Source organism: Vidua macroura, chromosome 13 (assembly GCF_024509145.1).
Source record: "Vidua macroura isolate BioBank_ID:100142 chromosome 13, ASM2450914v1, whole genome shotgun sequence".
NCBI classification, from domain to species: domain Eukaryota; kingdom Metazoa; phylum Chordata; class Aves; order Passeriformes; family Viduidae; genus Vidua; species Vidua macroura.
Window position 1 is genome coordinate 17,470,603 of NC_071583.1, and position 19,048 is coordinate 17,489,650.

At 41.2% G+C, this 19,048-nt stretch overlaps 1 protein-coding gene across 2 annotated transcripts; it reads right to left on the reverse strand.

Annotated features, from left to right (window-relative positions):
• Positions 1-5,209: 5,209 nt before the first annotated feature.
• ATRIP (ATR interacting protein) lies at positions 5,210-16,003 on the reverse strand. Of its 2 annotated transcripts, none has more exons than XM_053989578.1 (13): positions 15,714-16,003; positions 14,425-14,507; positions 13,256-13,426; positions 12,513-12,628; positions 12,071-12,222; positions 11,002-11,100; positions 10,402-10,531; positions 8,929-9,657; positions 8,239-8,381; positions 7,592-7,683; positions 6,656-6,739; positions 6,131-6,377; positions 5,210-5,658 (listed from the first exon to the last, which is right to left on the reverse strand). In XM_053989578.1, the coding sequence occupies exons 1-13, from the start codon at positions 15,988-15,990 to the stop codon at positions 5,597-5,599; spliced, it is 2,385 nt and encodes a 794-aa protein (XP_053845553.1). In that variant the 5' UTR covers positions 15,991-16,003; the 3' UTR covers positions 5,210-5,596. The 2 variants fall into 2 exon arrangements, with proteins under 2 accessions (XP_053845553.1, XP_053845551.1); XM_053989576.1 differs by having other exon boundaries at positions 14,425-14,510.
• Positions 16,004-19,048: the final 3,045 nt, after the last annotated feature.

Genomic DNA, 19,048 nt, shown 5'->3' on the forward strand with positions numbered 1-19,048 from the left:
CATTCTGTCAACTTGGTTTTCTTAGCCTCATTTTGAGTATTATTTAGGGGTGTATTTGCAAAGCTACATTTTCCTTCATGTGTTTGACAGCTCGTGTTACTGAGTGTCCTTCAGGTCACCTTGTATCCTGAATATCACTTTTGGTGATGGAGACTGAAGCCTAACCAAAATTACAGGTCACAACATAAAGCAAGGACAGTGTAAGCTGCTGAATGATCTTCTGACAGGCTGCTGCCAAGCAAGTCCAAAAGGATTGATTCTAAGGAAGTCTGTAATTTCATTAAAAATATCTTCTCAACCTCTTTAGACTTGTGTGTTAAGTATTGTGCCTCATTCATCAACTTGACCAGTTCAACATGAGGTAATTGATGCTTTCTACTCTGTCTGAAAATGTTTTTGCTAAAGTGTTTGTGTATTTTATAGTTTTGATAAAAATACTTTAGAAAGGTTGTATTCACACCCCTGACTCATTAATCTTTCACTTGAAAATATTTTATTTAGGCAGGTCAAGAGTATTCTTTATATGACACCATGCAGCAGTGAATTGTTTCGTGTATTGCCAGCTGTGTTCTAATGTAGCATTTAAAGAAAAAGGGAGAAACACAGAAATTTTTAACAACCCCACTAACACCCAATCAAAACCCCATAATAATTGGGTAATTTTGTAGTGTTATTCCTTGATTTTATTGGAGTCTTAGCTGCAGAGTGATAATGTGTTGGAGGTGCAATATAAATAATTTCACTTCCAGTTTTATTTCACATTTTCTCTTAGTTGACTGGGGGTAGCAGACAAAATGCATGCTCCTAAAAATCTAAATCTAGAAAACATATAATTAATATTTGGGCTAGAAATGACACCAGGAAATTGCAGTTATTTGTGGTGATTTTGTTGGCACTGCTTTTTAGTTCATCTGTTCCTCTTTCAGCAGGTGCACTTGTCCAGTATGGCTGAGTTTGAAAAGTGACAGGCAGAGAAATGCTCAGAAGAAAGCTGTGTGCATTCCCCTCTCTCTGCACACAGGGCTGAGGAGCAGAACCTGGGTTTTGATTAAAACCTGCAGATTCCCTTAAGGAGCACATAGGGTTTCAAAGGTACCTTCATCCTTTATTGCAGCAAACGGTTGTATAGGAGAGCTAACTGCTGTACTGAAAGTTGGGAGCCCAGGGTTAGGTGAGAAATATTACTGGTTATGTTTTCATAGTGTTTAATCAGCAGATGTCTATGGTAGTGTGAATTTTCCAGAACTAAACTTGGCATGCATTTAAAACTCATGGCAGGGTTGTGTGGGAAGAGCTGGACACACAGGAGGGAAAAACTTCAATTATTGCCAAACAAGCAATTCTTGCCTGTTTTATTTTTTCCAAGTATGGAAACTCAGTATCATATCTCAGCACTTGTAATAACTCACAGATTTGCTTTAGCCAGTGGTTTGGGATCTGTTTTTATCTCTGGTTATTATTTGACCATATGTAGTTGTTTTGCAGCCTCTACTGCAGGAACCTGGTCAGATGTATAGTTTTCAGTGAGTCATGTAGGAGGGGAAAAACATGCATGAGTTAAACCTGTCAGAGGTGAGAGAAAGCTGAAGGAAATGTTACTTTATCCTTTCAAGAGCTCAGGCTTCTGCACTGATGGAATTGTGTCCTCTGCAAAGGCAGCCCCCCCTCAGAGCCAGTTAGCCATTATAAAATAACCTCTGATATCCCATTTCCCTTACTGCACTCAAAATAACTTTTAAACCAGCTACTGCAGCCTTTTCATTCTAACACTTCTTGTTCCTGCAATGGGATTTGTGGTTCACTCTCTGATGGTACCTTGCCCCTGGAATCAGGTAGGATGTCATTCTCAGACTGTTGGACAGGGGTTGCAGCTCAGCTGTGCTGTAAAGAAGGTTCTGTAGCAAACCAAATTGTTCATTCTCAAAACACCAACCTACAACATGATTAACGCATAGATTAAAACGTTACTGTTTGTGTTATCTCTGTGAGGACACTCTACAGGCATTGGTTATTACATTCTGGCCATATATGAAAACAGAATGGCAATTTCCTCTGAATATTTTCAAAAGCAGGTTAGCCTTTGAGCAACTATTGCACTGTCAAGCTTTAGCACTAAGTTTTCAAATTAGTCCAGGCTCAGCAGTGATACTTCAGGTGTGAAGGTGTTGGCCCTTGCTCTTGGAAGCACTTTGATAAACTTCAGCCACAATGGGTTTGTAGATCTTTGTAGAGATCACAGATGACTTTTCTTATCAGTCTGCTAAATTACAATCAATAATGTACATTTTTTAAACAATTTACACTGGTAGTTTGCATTTGCTGTTAGATTCACAGCGGATAAGACAGTCTGTGCAGGCAGAACTGCTGCAATTTGACCCTAATTGTAACCATTTGGTATTATAGCCATAAATAATGCAGACTAACAAAAACATGCAGTGGTGAGGATGACTTTGTTCTAATTGTTTAGAACAGGCTTTTAAGCACATTAGTGGGATTAATATGAATAAACCCAACTCAGGTCAGGGAGGTTGTATGCTACAGGACGAGGTATTTTGTATTTGCCATCTTCACCTATGTGTCAGCTTGGTTTAAAAAGATGGGCTTTTGAGGCCTGACATGACACAAAGCAGTTGTTTGGCTTCTCTGTGGAGTTTGTTTCAGTTGGGGGATGGATGAGCTGCAGAGGCCCCTTCCAATCTCACCAAGTCAATGATAATGCAAGATGTAGAATTGAGCAAGGTTTCATTGAGCAGGAAAAAGCAGCTCTGGTGAGCTCAGCTTTCAGCCAAGGGGAAACCCTGGTTGCCATCCCCACGGGCAAGGAAGCAGATGGGTGGCTGCTGCTGAGGAATGTGAGAATTGTGTGTAGAACATGCCTAGTGCCTTTCCTTTGCTCAGTACTTCATTGTGCAGTCTTGTGCAGTCTTGTGCCTGTGCTTGATGCCAGAGTAAATTGCTTTTCTCAGTTAATACAGAGGCACAGCTTATCTGTAACATGGTGGGGAAATGCAAACTGGCTGTGGAAAAGCTGCTATGGTGGGAGTTCTTCAGGGAGTGAAGAACAGATCATCAGGGGTGATGACCTGTTGCATACATGATTGGATCTTTTTAATCCTGAGAAAAAATTCAGGAGAAAGTAAAAAAGGAGAATTGCTGAAGGTTAGCACAATCTTAAAATAATCCAGACAAGGTTGATCACTGTAAATGTCTTAATTATGGTGGTTCTGTAAATATATTTCTTTTCTGCCTTTTCTTTTTAGGAGTACAGCCTCATTTTTCCTTAGGAATGTGAAAAGACAATGCCTTCAATTTTAAAAGCTGTGGTTTAATTTCATAATAACACAATGTTAGTGTGATTCCTGTGGGGGGAAAGTTTGGATCTGTTTGGTGTATGGAGCCTGGGTTGTACTGCTTTAAAGTCCAGAGTTGGGGGAAAATGAGAATGTAAATGTACATGTTTGGGTGTTGTCTGTTAGAGGGGGTGGATGGGAAGGGATGCAGAGCCAGGAGGGAACAGTTAGGAGTTTTCCTACTAGTTTTTTTCCACAGATAACTCTTCTGTTTATATAAAGTTTAGCAATAATCCACTTCTCCCTTCTTCCAAGTTGCCATACACACACCCTTTAGATGAAGCCAGGAATTTTTTTTAACAACTTTTTATAACTGGATTGCTCCAGCAGTTTGGGATTCCTTAGGGAACTGCTTTTTGTCCAAGTTCTTAACAGTTCATTTGGTCTGTTCACCCACATGGGTTAAATGTCTCTTATCTCTATAAACTCAAATTGTTTAGAGAAATTAAGTGGTAAGAACGGTTGAAAACTGATGATCACTGCATTTTGGGATATCTGAGGTGCTGTGACTGTCAGATCTTTGTTAGGACAGCTCTAAGGTTGCCCCTCAAAGCAGGCACATGGCCAGATACTGCTTTACCACAGCTCCTGCTCATTGGGCTGTTCTTAAGGAATTATCTTAATGGGTTTTTTTTTTTGGTGTGTGTTTTTTTTTTTTTTTTTTTTTTTTTTTTTTTTTTTTTTTTTTTTTTTTTTTTTGCTTTGTTTATTTCCTTATTTATTTATTTTATATGGACAAGTGAAATGTTTTTTGTCACACCAATATCTGCAGCTTGTCTTGTTCAGGGCCTGGTGACAGTTCCAGGGTTCTGACCATGCAAGCATACACAGACTTGGAAGGCTTTGCTGCTCTGTGCCTGTGCATCCTTCCTTGGTGCATTTCAGCAGGAACATGGCAGTTTCCAGATGCTACGAGGGACTTCAAACCTGTTACTGAGAGGAGCTTGTGTTTCACAGAAGTGACCTGGCCCTGCCTGGTGCAGCTGCTGCTCAGAGAGGAGGAGGCTGAGCCCAGGCTGGGGGGAAGAAGGAGCTTTGTCCCTCTGGAGGTGCTGGGTTATTATCCCAGTTCTTCCTGCACAGGCATTTCTAGGAAAGTTCTCTTCCAAAGCAAGAGCCAAGCCAGGAGCTTGCTGAGCACACTGGAGTGGGCTCTTTGCTTCAGGGTAGGTCACAGCCTCTTTGGGCATGACCAGAGAACAGAATGTCTCCCAGTTTTCCAAAGGCTTCCTTCCCACTCCTGTAGAGTCTCTTGTCCTCCTGGTTCCTGGATCCAGGCTTGTTCTTAACCAAGTCCCTGCTGAAAATGGAAAAGGGCTCTCCCATCTAAACACACACACCTGTGGGCCCATTTTAATAACACACTTCCCTTTTTAGGGTCTAAGGCTCAGCTGGTGACTTGCAGCCCAGTGTGACAGTGAGTGAAAGTCATGCACACTTCAAAGGGTGGGGCAGCAGCTCTTCCTCCAACCTTTGGTCCTGAATCCTAGGAATGAGAGGCTCCTTCATCTTCATCATGACCAAAAATCCCAGTCATTCTGCACACATTTAAATATCCTTCTATTGCCTAGGATGCAACCCTCAACAGTACCATCTTACTCTTTCAAGGGGAACTGTAAAATGTAAGTTCTAGTATTGTTTGTTTTGGCATCTTAGTGATTACACTTTCAGCAGATTGATGAAATTGAGTGAGCTCAGGTGACCAATCCTTAGCAAGAAATTCAAAGCCCTGTAATGAACTGCCAATTCTTAAGTTATTTCTAGAAGGGTTTTTAAAATCACCATAAACTATTTACTAATATCAATATGAAAATTCTGGAAGTCACACAAGGAAGTGGTACAGCTACAAAAGACACAAGTGTGTTCAAAAGGCTTTCATAATGAATGCAGTGATGACAAACACCTTGGCACATTCAGCACCATAAATTCAGCTGTAGTCACAGTAAAATGGAAAATAGAGAGAAATTTCCATTCCATTCACAGCGGGTTCATACAGGATGGAATTCATAACCAGAACCAGTCATAAGCCATTGAGTGGTTTGCACAGCAGTATCACTCTCTCATCAAAATTCCTTCGCTTTCAGCTACATTTAGATAGCACTGAAATAATTGCAACAAAGAAATGTGTCTAGTTGTGCTGTGTTTGAGTGCAACCCAAGATTATCACTTAAAAGGATGATTCAAAGTTCACATTTACATTGGCAATGATGATTCAGATGAGGAAGGACAGATATCTTTGCTGTTGGCTAGCTGGAGTCTGTTCCTTGGTCTTCTGGCTCAGGAGGATACAATTCATCCAAAATCAGCTCTGCAACAAAAAATAATAATGTTTCAGAGAATTATTTTTTTTCCTGCTTCATACAGTATACTTATAGCTGGTATCTGCATTTTAGAACATACTGATGGTAGAAGACTACAGCAAATAAAATTTTTGAAGGGTCCATGCAAATAGGTCTTTAGATTTGTGTTTTGTCACACAAATTTCTCCCCTTCTTCACTACCTTTTTTAGGACACATTCCACTATCCCAGATTGTTCCAAGCCCCATCCAACCTGGCCTTGGACACTTCCAGGAATGGGGCAGCCACAGCTTCTCTGGGCACCCTGTGCCGGGGCCTCCCCACCCTCACAGGGAAAAATTTCTTCCTAATATCCAATCTAAACTGCCTCTGGAGGTCTGAGCCACAACCTGATGTGGTACTTGTTAAAAGAGAACAGTGACAGAAGTGAAATTTTTATTTCTGCAACATGGAAAAAAGCCAACATTTGACTGATGTTTACCTTCAGAGGCACTCAGTTTTTGAGTCTTTTTGAGAATGGCTCTTATGCCTGGCATGGCTTGGTCGTATTGATGGAGAACTTCCAAACAGTGTTCATGGAACAGTTTATCTTTCTGAGACAGGCTGTGCAAGAGTAAAACAGCATCCCGTAAAAACTGAGTAACTTTTTCCCTGTGTGCACACAAGCTGGTCTCAGATCTAATCTTCATCCACTGTCTGTGCAACATCACAATTAGTGCCTTAACCACCTGCAAGAGGAAAAACAGTGCTTCAATACACAAAGCAAAAATAAAGGAGCAGAAAATTTATTTTAGCATGAACTTTACTGCTTAATCTCTTCAAACTTTCAAATTTCAGGATATTTTCTAGCAAGCCAAAGCAAGCTTCCTAGAAGATGGCATCCTCTCAAGTACAGGACACTTCTATTTCTCTACAGCAAAAAAAATAAAAGGGGCAAAAAGCAATTTCAGTATTGAGTACTTGGAACTTGTCAGCAGGTTAAACTGGGGCAGTGTGGTGAACGTACCTCGAGGTAGCACTGACAGTCTGTGCCAGGAAATAAAACTGCTGGTCTGGAGCAGCACACGCAGCGTGCCAGGAGCCTCACTGTCTGTTACAAACACAGGCTGTGTTAGAGTGAGGGCTAAGTTATGATAATTCATTGCTAGTTTCAAATAATCTTTGGGTTTTTTTTTTTTCTTCCTAACAGCTGTCTTTTACCCTCAAAATTGTACAAGCTTTTCCCCCTGTAACACTTCATAGACAAGAGTCTGCCTTGCACAGAAACCTTCTCAACTTTCTGATGAGCAAAGCGGACAAGGTCAGTGGCCTTTAATTCACTGCATACAAACAATGTGTTTACACTTAATATTATAGTGCAGGTGGGGGTAATTGAAAGGGTTCAAAATTCTTTAAAATGAGGGAAGTAGAGCAAATAGAACCTCAAACAAGTCTGTTGTCACTTTTGTCTGTACAAACGACACAAATTAGATTTAAAAGCTATTCTTTCTATATATAACCATGACAAACAGCAAGGTAGCACTTCCATTCATTGCAAGGAATATAAATCCTAAATCACTACAGAAAATTTATTACTTTTAAATGTAATAAATACAATCAAAATGAAATCAAAATCTTGCTTCTTTTTACTCTTCTATTGCTCTAAAAGCAAAATAAAGCTTAGTGCTGAACATCTGCAGCCATCCTAGGATCTTCCTTGGTTTTTTCAGTGACTTGAAAGGCTATTATGACTAATGGTCTCTTCAAGGATAGTTATTGATTCAGTTTCAAGCAGGTCCTTTCAAAAATCAATGTAATCCCTTACTGCAAGCCCATGCTTGCAGTTTTGTATTTCAGCTAGAGAAAGAACTTGTTTTCAGACAATTTGTGCACTATCCTGCTCCTCCCACTCCCCCAACTGGAAGGAGAAGGAAAGAGCACATGGACACTCAGCCGTGGTTACCTCTTGCTCCAGCTGAAGCCAAAGCATTTCAGATGCTGATTTATCTGGTCTTGAAATTATGTACATGCAGAGTGCAAGGAGAAGGCAAGTGTCTGAAACAGAGAGAACTTTGTTCTTTTTCCAGACAGCCACTTTTTCATGACAAAAATTCTATCAGGCAAGAAAACATTTTGAGTACTATCCTAGGGCTCATGGTACAGGCTCAGCTTCTTGTTTTACTTCCCACATCTTGAGCAGTGCTGAGGAAATTGGTATCCCTAAACCTTATATTTGCCTTTATGGTAATTTTGTCCTGGTTCATTCATAAGGAACTGAACAGAGATCATTTGTCATGCAGAGCACTGGAATCTCTGAGCAGTGCCATGAGCACAGATAAATTTCACTTCAAAACTCCTCAAAAGCCCCTTTTCCCTCATCATTCATTCACCTTAAATACACAATCTAGAAAGTTATTTTAAAATGGCTATCAAAAGCACTGCTTGTAGACAGATACCACAAGACAAATACTCTCCAAATCATAAGCAGAAAACAAGTTTTCAGGTAACACAGCAGGCTTTTTGCCTTCTGGGGTTTCAGCACCTTGGAGCAAGGCCTGTTTGCATTACTTTTAGTCATGGTAACAGTTCTCTGTCTCCTCAGTCTTTTACCTGAATGGGAACAGAGCTGAGCAACCAACAGGTGGTGCTGGGCAAGAGCACACAGGAGTCTCACAGTCAGAAGCACAGCAGGCAGAGGGGTCTCGGGCCGCAGACAGCGCTGCAGCACCTGGCTCCTCAGTAAGTGCTGGAAACTTCAAAACAAAACTTCGTTAGAAAAGGGAAGTGCAGTTACAAGTTGAAAATACCCTACTTTTTGTAGACAGTATCATAATTTGTGGCTTTTAAGCTATTCAGAACATACCCGATCTCAAATTATCTGTCATAAATACAAACTATGCTGGAAAACATCGTTACTTTGGCAGTCACTCTGCAGTTCACACTGGCAGTTTTACCTGCCAGAATGAGATCCTGTGCTTTCCTTCTTTATTGCACCTCCCAGCAATCACAAAAACCCCAAAATGAATGTTATAAAGCTTCTTCACTTTCAATGAGGAAACAGCATCTGCTTCATATGAACATCATCAGCAAACCTTGTTAGTGATCAGGGATGGTTATTATACTCATTAACAGCAAAGGCAGTAGAAAGATCCTCAGCTGCTTCTCAAATATCATCTGAGATGGGATTTCTCTCATACACAGCACAAGTTCTAGTGGAATCTGCCCAGATGAGTTTTAACAGAGAATGAAAACTGCTAAACAGTAGACTCTGAAATAATTTTAAAGCTATTACTGACTTACTTTATTAACAAGTCCATAGTTGAATTTTCAGCTAATTTTAGCAAAACCTTAAGGCTTTGGTTCAGGATATTGTCAGTCTGGGAACCCCTTGCAGCAGAAAAAGCTAAAATCTGAAGCAGCTTTTTAAACAAAGAATGTTGAGCTCCATCAGTATTGGGAGGATCCTGTGGAGCAGGCAGCCCTCCTTGTGTCCTGCTCTCTTCTTTATTGTCACACTGATTGTCGCACGACACATTTTTGTCCATCTTGGAAACCTGTTCATCTCCAGCAGCAGAACTGTTTTCCATTTCAGCAGATAGCAATGTGTGGACAACATCCCGGCTGTAGAACACCAAATAATAAAGGATCCCCAGTGACACAAGAGTAGTTTCTTCAAGGGACAACCTGAAGTCCTCCTTGCCTGACCCCGTGTTTGTGCTGGCTCTGGAAGCAGCAGTTGGATGGGTCCCACAAGCTCCATTCCCTGGTGTGTCCCCGAGCTGCTCTGCTCGGCAGAAGGCACCAATGTGGTGCTCCACCAAGGGCAGGAGATGCACAGCACCTTGGATCCTGCTCTGTGTGAAGGGCAGGAGCCCTCCCTGGCCTTCTGCTGGGTTTCCCTCAGACAATCCTTCATCCAGAGCAATCAAGTTCAGTCCTGTTATTGCCAGTTTTTGAGCTTCTTGCAGGGATACAAGAGGAGCAATTCCTTCTTGAGTTGTCCTGCTGCTGGGGAGTTGTGTGGGCTTCCTGTCCAAATAAAAGTAAAAGGGAAATGCTTCACAAAAAAGGCAGAGAACATACTTGAAATCTGAGTTATCCATATTATGAATTGAATAATAGAAAGGCCAGAGTACTAAGAGATGTCTGTTTCCAATATAGGAAAAAAGGGGGGAAAACATCATCCTACTCCTTGATGCCTGCATGGAAGAGCCATTTCAAAGCATTCTAGGTTTCATTACTAATAAAACCTATCTGAAAAGCAAAGGTATTTCAGAAGCTACAGTCTAATTTTGTAAAGTGAGAAACTATTATAATTCAAATCCAATCTTCCTATTTAAAATGCTTTACCAGGAAATATAAATATATATTGGAAAGTTGCATACCAATTGTACATTAAAAATTGAACACAGTTTATATTTTAAAGATATGAAACCAAATTTTGGTCACATTTTCAGCATTTTCTTCCCCCTTAACTCATGATGATGTTTCTGTGCTTCCTTCCTTGCAATGCAAGCTGCTAACAGCTTTAGTTTAGTTCTGTGCCTTCCCCTGATAATTAACCTAATTAATTTTTAGTGATGTTCCAGGGTTTAGTATCTGTGATAATCAAAGATACAGAATGATGTTCCAAATTTTGCACTAAATGGCCTAAGCAGAGCATGATTTACCATAGGGAATGAGCTGTCCTGCATGACCAAGTGTTTCTTAATACAGAAAATGCCACTGTGCTGAACATGGTAGACACAGTTTAAAAAAGAAAATAAAACTTACGTATCCAAAGAGTTGGGTGGCAACACAGCTCCAGGTAGAGGCTCAGAGTTGCTACTGAGAAGGTGGCAGAAACCTAGAAGTGACCCGGGGACAATGGGCTGCTTCATCAGTGCATTCAGCAAGATAGAACCTGGAAGGATACAGAATTTTCTTTGGAGAAGATTTGCCATCAACAACAAAAAATCAGTATTTCAGAAGATCAGCCTTACTGCAAGAGTGCTTGCAACCTCAAAATGTTTTTTTCATTATCAATCTTCTTTCTTAACAGGAGGATTATTTCCAGAAAAATTAATTTAAGATATATATAAATATAAACCAAGTTCTATTTAGAGGTATTTTAATTATGATTCCATATTTACAAAATAGCTTGAGCCAAGTGATCACATACCCCAGCTGTTCTGGTGACTTGCCCTCCATTTTCTACTCTAGACATTGAAATTATGTGATGCAATTCCACTGCCAACTGTAACTAAGATAGTACCCTAAAGAATTCTTGGAGCTGACTGTTGAAAATGCTTTATAGTGTTTTAGGGTTTTTTAAAGGTAAAAAAATTAACCATTTTCCCTGGCTTTATTTCTGAATTACCAGAATGATATTACCTTGTGTATTTCGTTTGGGGACAGAGTTGTAGGAACCATTTTTTCCTGTTGCTTTGTGCTGCTTCAGAGATGGAATTTCAGGATGGGTTATCTTCCTGTCTGAAACAAACAGGGATTGGGAGAACACAGATCTGCACCCATCCTGTACACACAGCCATAGTGTTAGATAATCTTTTGATAATCTCTGTATGTCACAATTACCAAGCAAACCAAGGCCAAAAGCCTTGCAGAGTTCAGAAAAAAAAGTAAACAAATGTATTTTTTCAAACAAATAGGCATATGGAGTATTATCATAACAAACAACAGCAAGACTAATGCTTTCAGGCTACTGCATTTTTCTTTTTGCTGGAGTTCCTACTGCCCATATTTTTAGAATGAACATTGTAACTGACAGCAACATCTCAGATTTTTCCTTACTCTTCAAGTAAGGATTAGTTGATGATATTCACATTTCTTCCATTTATTATTTCCCATTGTTATTAAAAAACCACTACTTTTGTTTCATATTATAGCAATCTTCATATATATATAGATATTAATTTCCTAAGGTTTACTCAATGAATTTCAAGATAGAATTTTGTGAGAATTACTGCCCTACATATAAAAGAGGAAATGAGTACATTGTTTCAGTTGCTCCTTTCAATATGGCTAAATATGTACCCTTTAAAATCCAATCCCCAAAATGCTAGAACAAGAATACAAAACATGCATTACCTGACTAGCAGACCAAGAAATAGGCAAATTATTTCCTATTCTTTATGCAATGAGAAAAGACAGATCAACAATTTGGATGTTTTAGTTCATCACACAATAAAGTTTTTTATTGCAGCCACTGGCCACTTCATCATTGCCACCTTGGCATCTGGTACTAAGGTATGAATTAAAATGATCTTCATGCAAATTTCAGTCATGGCTATTTAACTCCAGTTAGCATAAAGTGGAAAAACAATCTAACTAAAACCAAAATAAATAACTGTGAATTGACTGCAACTGTTCAGTCACAAAATACTTCTCCAATGTAGAATGTTCACACGTAGCTAAAAATGTTGCAAGCTGTACATGGGTTTACCTTCTTTGATTGAAGTAGTCAGGGCCATCAAATTTCCTGATGGCCTAGTGGACATTTCAGCATTGAAGGATTCCTTTGTAGGAAAAGATCTTTTTTCTGGCTGTGGAGAACATCCTTCTGATTTCACTTGTACCACAAGATTCTTTTTAGGGCTAAGATAAAAAGACAAATCAGTATTTCTTTTGTAAATATTTTATTAAATAACAATCTATTTTCTTTGGGATGATGTTTTAGAGATACTTCACTATATACTCTCTGAATTTCTGTCACAGATACAAGGAAGGCTCTTTTTTGAGCAAATTCCATAGATGTCATCAGACTTCTTTGTTGTATTTTTTAAAGACAACAGGGCTAAGAGTCACATGAAGAAGGAAAACCTCTTCAATAGATTAAACACATGTATTACAAAAATGAACACAAATTCCTTTTCCAACCCCCCTACCTTGTTGTTGGAATTGCCTGAGAAAGGTGTTTGTTTCTTTCACAGTTCTGAAGTCGTGTTCTTAATTCATTCATTTCTGCGTCCTTGAACTGCAGCTCCGAGTGCAAGGACTGTAACTGAAAGAGGAGATCAGGACAGTTTTACCAGTTCAGGAGTGGTGCAGCTGCAGAGCAACTGGGTTACAGAGAGCTCCAGATCACCATCTGCTTACTGTGAACTCCAAGATCTCCGTTTTTAGGAATGTTAGTCCAATTAACACTGTCTGAGAACCAAGTGCCAGGAGTTCAGGCAAGAAGTGTTGTGAGTGGCTAAGACAGAGCAAGTGCCATGCAGAGCATGGCTCCAGTGAGGCTGCAGAGCCAACTGGGCAAAAGCAGCCAGTCCTCTTCAGGGCTTGCACAGAGATGACTGCAACAAGAACAGCAATCTGATCAGAGCCACAAAGCATGTTCTGTCACTTTTTCCCACTCTAACATGCATTCCAATTGCAATGTTCTTGGGATGGCTTCAAAAAAGCAGTAAGTAAATGAAAACCTCTACCACCTGAATTTCACTCCTTTATTTTGGCAGGGGAAGACCCTCAACAAGTTCTTACAAATGTTTTCTTCTAGGTAAGAAAATAAAAGCAAGCATTGTGGAAATTTCACACAAATGTTGTTCCTTTGACTAAATGGTCTGTGACATCATTAAGTCATAAATTAGCATCTGCAAGTGATGTGCAGGTAACTGATAGACTTACAAACCTTTTTGGAGAACTCCTTTTCTTTTTCACTTAAAATCTGAGATTTTTGCTGTTCCAGTAGCAGGTATGATTTTTTCTGTTCTTCCATAGCATACTCCATCTGCTGCATTGAGTCACGCAGAATTTTAATTTCTCCATTTTTAGTGAGAATTTCATCCTGCATTTCTTTCAGCTGCAAACAGATGAGTTACATTAAAGGATGGATACAGCTGAAAGTATGCTTTTGCGGTATGTGGTTGAAAATTAGGTGTATTTTTAATTTCTAGGGAGAAAAATGCTCCTGGTAACCCAGCTCAGAAATTCTACACATGTTGCCTCTATTTTTTCTCTAATTAAATCAGGCTACTGTTTTCTTTAACATAATTAAAAATGACAAGATCATCCTTCTCTTTCACCTTCTCTGCAATCATGTTTTGGTTTGGTTTTTTTTTTTTTTTTAAGTGTACTAGTCACACACATCAATTATTTATTCATTGTTTGGATGATAACAGTGATAATTTAATTACACTACTACATCCATCAGGACAGCCAACAAGCACTCTAAGACAAGGTATCACCCCCAGAGAAAATCTTAATGACACTGAGTCTCTAATACTTTCTGAGCAGCCACTACCACTCAGAGACAAGACTTTGGGGATAATAAAGAAGTTACTCAGAAAAGCAAGAAGAAAAGATCAGAAAGACACTTCTCTACAACTGTAAAATTATGATTTGATACAGTATACAGGTAGGAGATTTCCTGATAAAGGTGGATATAATAGAGCTGGGACAGATACAGAGAAGGGAGAAAGGGAAACAGAGTATCTCTCCATAAATGACCACCAGAAGGTAAAGTAACAAAGTCACTTGAAACTCACGTCACTTTCTCAAACCTTTTAAGTTAAACAAAACAACTCTGGCTGACAGGGCAGAGAAATTATTTGATAGGGAACAAATAGAACTGAAAAATTAGCATTTGCTAATCTGAAATGACCAAGAAATAAAATATTGCTCTTACTCTTTAGTATTACTAGAGCTGTTTGTAGTACAATGATTTTATTTTAACACACCCCTGGATTACAAAGATTAGATCACCGTGATTAGAATTAAATGCTTGGCACTGGATTTATCCCACCTTTCAGTTGTTCCTATCAAAAATGTGGTACTTAGAGAAGGGAGGATATTGCCAACCTTCCGTTTGACTTCTTCATGCTGTGTCTGCAGCACTTCAAACTGGAATGCATCTCTCATCAGACCATCTTCTGCTCTGCTTCCTGCTGCAGGGAAAAGCCAAAATCTGAAGCACAGATGATGAACGTGCATCACTGGTGACTCAACACCAAGGTTTTGTTATTTGTCATTGCACACATCTGAATATCTTAGTATTTTACTGTCATTACAAACAGGTGAACTGCCTCATCTAGCCACCACAGGAACTTTGCTAGTGCTTGTGCATCAATTCTTATAACAGAAGAACCCCTGCCCCTTCAAATTTCTAATTACAGAATGGTTTGGGTTGAGAGGGACCTTAAAGATCATCTCATATCTTAAACCAGCAAGATGACCCACAGCAAAAGCAAGCATTTCTTCTGAGATAACTTTACTGAATGTACAAACAAGGGCTCACTGAAAACTTACTCAGCTGGAGAGGTGACAGATGTCAGGGTTGCTAAAACATACTTAGATTATTCAAGCTCTCTAAAGTTCATTATTAAGAAACCCCTGCTTTTGTTTTGTTCAAAGTAAACCTGAAAGTCAGCTGTTAATACAAGGCATGCTATGCATTTATTAGTGGAAATTAAGAGGGGAAAAAAAATCTGAAAGCAAACATGCTACTAGGATATGACACCTAAAGCACGTTGAAAGTTTAGGAAACTCGGGTTTTTTTATTTGGCAGGTTTGACATGCAGCACCCTTGTCCCAGGCTGGCATTACCACACACACCCCAGGCAGGGCTCCTGGTGCTGTGAGATAAGCGCAATGCTCCTGCTGGGATTGTTATTCTCGTTATTCCTCTGAATGCCAGCCATCCCTCTGACCCCGGGGGTACCACCGTGGGGCGCTGGTGGCCAGGGGAACGGGCAGGAGCAATTAATTCCCTTAAGGGAACTGACAAGAAGGATGGAGCAGTCTATTTACAAGAGCCTGTAATGACAGAGCAAGAGGAAGGGGCTTCACGCTGACAGAGAGTTGGGTTAGATATTAGGAAGAAATTCTTCCCTGTGAGGGAGGGGAAGACCCAGCACAGGGTGCCCAGAGCAGCTGTGGCTGCCCCTGGATCCCTGGAAGTGTCCAAAGCCAGGTTGGACGGGGCTTGGAGCAGCCTGGGACAGTGGAAGGGGTTCCTGCCCATGGCAGAGGGTGGCACTGGATGGGCTTTGAGGTCCCTGCCAACCCAGGCCATTCTGCGGTTCCTAAAGGGACACCAAACCCTTTGGCAGCAGCGGGGCAGTGAGGGGCAGCCGCCGGGACACACCGACCTTGCCGCCCGCCCCGGGGCAGCTCCGGGGCTCCCCACGCGTGTCCCGCGGGCGGATCCTGAGACAGCGCCTGCGAGGCCAGGATGTCGATCTGCTCCAGGTCGTCCGCCGTGAAGTCATCACTGTCCCCGAAGGGGTCCATGGTCCCGGTCACGGCGCTCTTGGGGCGCTTGTGCGGGGGAAGGACGTCCCGGAGCGCCGGCGGGGCGGCCGCGGCGCCGCTCTCCCCGAAGAGCGCGGGGCCGCTCCGCTTGCGCTGCCCGGGCAGCGCCGCCATGGCGGCACCGGGACCCGCGGGCCCACACGCCGCGGGGCAGCCCCGGCCACGCCCCCCGCGCGCGCCGCGCCGCCCGCCAATCACCGCCGGGCAGCCCTCCCCGCACGGCCAATAGAGTGGCGGCAGCTTCAGAGCCGGCTGTAAGCGCCCTCGCGATTGGCCGCGGACCGCCGACACGTAAGCGCCTCGCTGATTGGGAGGGAGGGAGGCGGGAAGGATCGTCCCCTCAGCGGTGTGAGGGGGAGGAGCTGACGTCAGGCTGTCGAGCGATGACATCAGACTGGGCGGTGACGTCACGGTGAGGGCTGTCCCGCTGATGTCAGACCTGGCTTCATCCCGGGCACGATGGCGTCACACCGCAGCTGGAGGGCGGCCACAGACACGACTGCCCTCGATAAACTGGGACCTCTGAAAGTGTCAGGGAAGTGCAATATTTGCAAAAGTCCTGTGCTAAACCCCCACTGTTAAATTACTGGCGTTAACCTACTTTTGTAATCATATTTGGCTCGTTTTTAAATGTGGACAGAAAAATAGAGTTTCCAGCTCTGTGTAACTCAGGTGGGTGTGAGGCCACAGCTATGTTGATAAACCTTTTAAGAGGAGACTAGACCATAGTCTTGCAGCACATTTTAAAAACAGAGCTACAAATTATTTTCATTTCTACAAATCAGTTTACAAATCCCTTGATGGTCTTTAAAGTGAAAACCGCTGTGCTAGTGCGAGATATTTCCAATTCTGTTAGAGAACCCTGATTTTTCTTGTTCATTTCGCTATTGCCCCTTAGGTGCAGGGAAATTGGGTTATCACTGGAGGGTAATTCCCCTTATCCGTGCACTGCACGAGCAGCCTGTGAGGAGCCAGAACGGCCCAGAGGAAGCCCTGAGGGTTCCCAGCTGTGCTAAAGGGGCAGCAGTGATTGCAGTGGAAGCAGCAGGTGGGAGCAGCTCATCTGCTCAGCTCAGGTGCACACAAAAGGGGCAGTCTCCGAGGGCAGGTGCACTTGTGGCACTTTAGTTTTGAGGTGCTGCTTAAAGGTTTTATTTTTGTTTCTCCAATAATTTGTTCTATCAATTATGTGCACCTCCGAGGGCAGGTGCACTTGTGGCACTTTAGTTTTTGAGGTGCTGCTTAAAGGTTTTATTTTTGTTTCTCCAATAATTTGTTCTATCAATTATGTGCCAAACCGGGGAAATCGTGGATGGGTTTGATGCTCAAACCACTGAAGGTACCATTATTTATGTTTGGAATTATTGCTTTTCTCCCTCTAGTGGGGATGGTAACATAATGTTAGTCTTTGTAGTCTTGCCATAAAGAAAAGTTTCTTCTTGCTTTTAAGAATGGTTTTCTCTCTTTATGTTTAGAGAGAGATGGAGTAAAACCAAAATTGCTTGTTTAGTTTAAAACCTCTCCTGGCAATTTCTAGTGCTCTGTTTCTGCTGCTTATGTTTAAAGAGACACATACCGAGAGCTTAATTTAAGTAATCTAAAAGGAACTGCATTTAGACATTACTTGTTCATAATTCTGGGTTGGTTTTGTTTGTGTGGTTTTTTTGTGTTTTTTTTTTTTTTTTTTTTTTTTTTTTTTTTTGTTTTTTTTTTTTTTTAATTTTATTTTTATTTTTGTTGTTGTTTAATAAATTAGTAGGATTATGCTAGTATGACTATTTTTTATTATTGCTCCTTTTAAATAATATATTGTTTGAGTTGTATACCTTCAGTTTTACTTTCTCCTCTTCCTCTAGCTGAAATTGAGAAGGAATAGAATAGAACACTTGCACAAACTTTATTTTTAACAAGATAAACCAAGATACTGACTTTGTTTTTCTCTACTCCAGGTGTTCCTGCTAAAGACACAATGACTTGCAGAGGATTAGAATAACAACAAAGTAAGTCTGACATGTAGAATTTGCTTTAAATATAGCTGCTCATGGAACCATTTTTGGGCAGGGGGACAGTTGCATATCTGCTGATTTCTCATTTTTCTGTGTCTTGCTTACATTGAGTCTTAAATCTGAAGCTCCCTGAGGAGAACACAACAAAGCAAAGTGTGAGTTTAGTGCTACCTAACAACTGTGGCATTTTTAAATTTTTATAGCCAGAATTTCTTGTTTCATTTGAATATTCCACTTAGGACTAATGGATCCAGGTGTCAGACCTCAATCCATGTGAGCAGTTTTAGCATTACCTATTGACTCTTGCAATACTTTTAGCTACCATTCATCTGCTTCCTACTCTTACCATTATTTTAATTTCTCACGAGCAAGTTAAAATCAGGGCCCTTAATGTCTGTCCTGGCTTTAGCAGTATCTTGTTTTACTGACTTAAGTGTAAAATCACTGGGATAATAGGGAACTTGTGCATTTATTCATTTGGGTGCACACATCGTGGAAGGGGGAAGCTCTTTAGCATAATTAAGCATTAAGTTTAATAAGTTATGCATGGATTTGGACAGTTCTTAGTGCTGCTAATGCTATGTTTATTCTAAATGCTAGCAATAATTCCATAACGCCAATGCAAGTGTTGTTTCTTTGTCCCTTATTTCAATTAAGATCGATGTGAACGTGTTTTGTGTTCTGATTCTCAAAACACTGAGTAAATCAAAACTGAAGTGGATGACTGAATCAGTCCAGGTACCAGCAGAGATTTATTTTTTTAGCTTAATTCCTAAAGTATGAGGTACTGAAATGCAAATGGGACTTCGGTGAAAATTTGTTATAATAAAATAGCATCTTGATCCAGACCTGAGAGTCGGTTAGGAGAGAAGTAGTCTGGGTTTTGGGCAAACGTCAAGAGTTCTGTCATTTGCTGGTACAGGGAAAGGAAAACCCGCACGTCAAGGATGACCTCGGCGCTGTATGTCTGAGATGGAGGGGGGTTTCAGTCTGTGCATTTGTATTGGGTATTTGTCGGTATTTGTATTGGGTCCTGAGAAAGGAGAGGGGAAAGGGAACAAGGCAGGATAACGGCGCTGTCTGCCTGGAATACGGCTGGCGATGGAGCTGATGGAGGGATGAGAGGAGGCGCCGCTGGCCGGGGGTGCCGATGAGGGCAGGGCAGA

What these genes read in the sequence shown, in the direction of transcription:
- ATRIP (XM_053989576.1), bottom strand. Translation starts at nt 15,990, where the DNA reads ATGGCGGCGCTGCCCGGGCAGCGCAAGCGGAGCGGCCCCGCGCTCTTC. An exon ending in CAGGCAATTCCAACAACAAG is followed by an intron (nt 12,223 to 12,512) that starts GTAGGGGGGTTG and finishes TTTTTATCTTAG; the next exon opens with CCCTAAAAAGAATCTTGTGG. An exon ending in CCCCAAACGAAATACACAAG is followed by an intron (nt 10,532 to 11,001) that starts GTAATATCATTC and finishes GTATCCTTCCAG; the next exon opens with GTTCTATCTTGCTGAATGCA.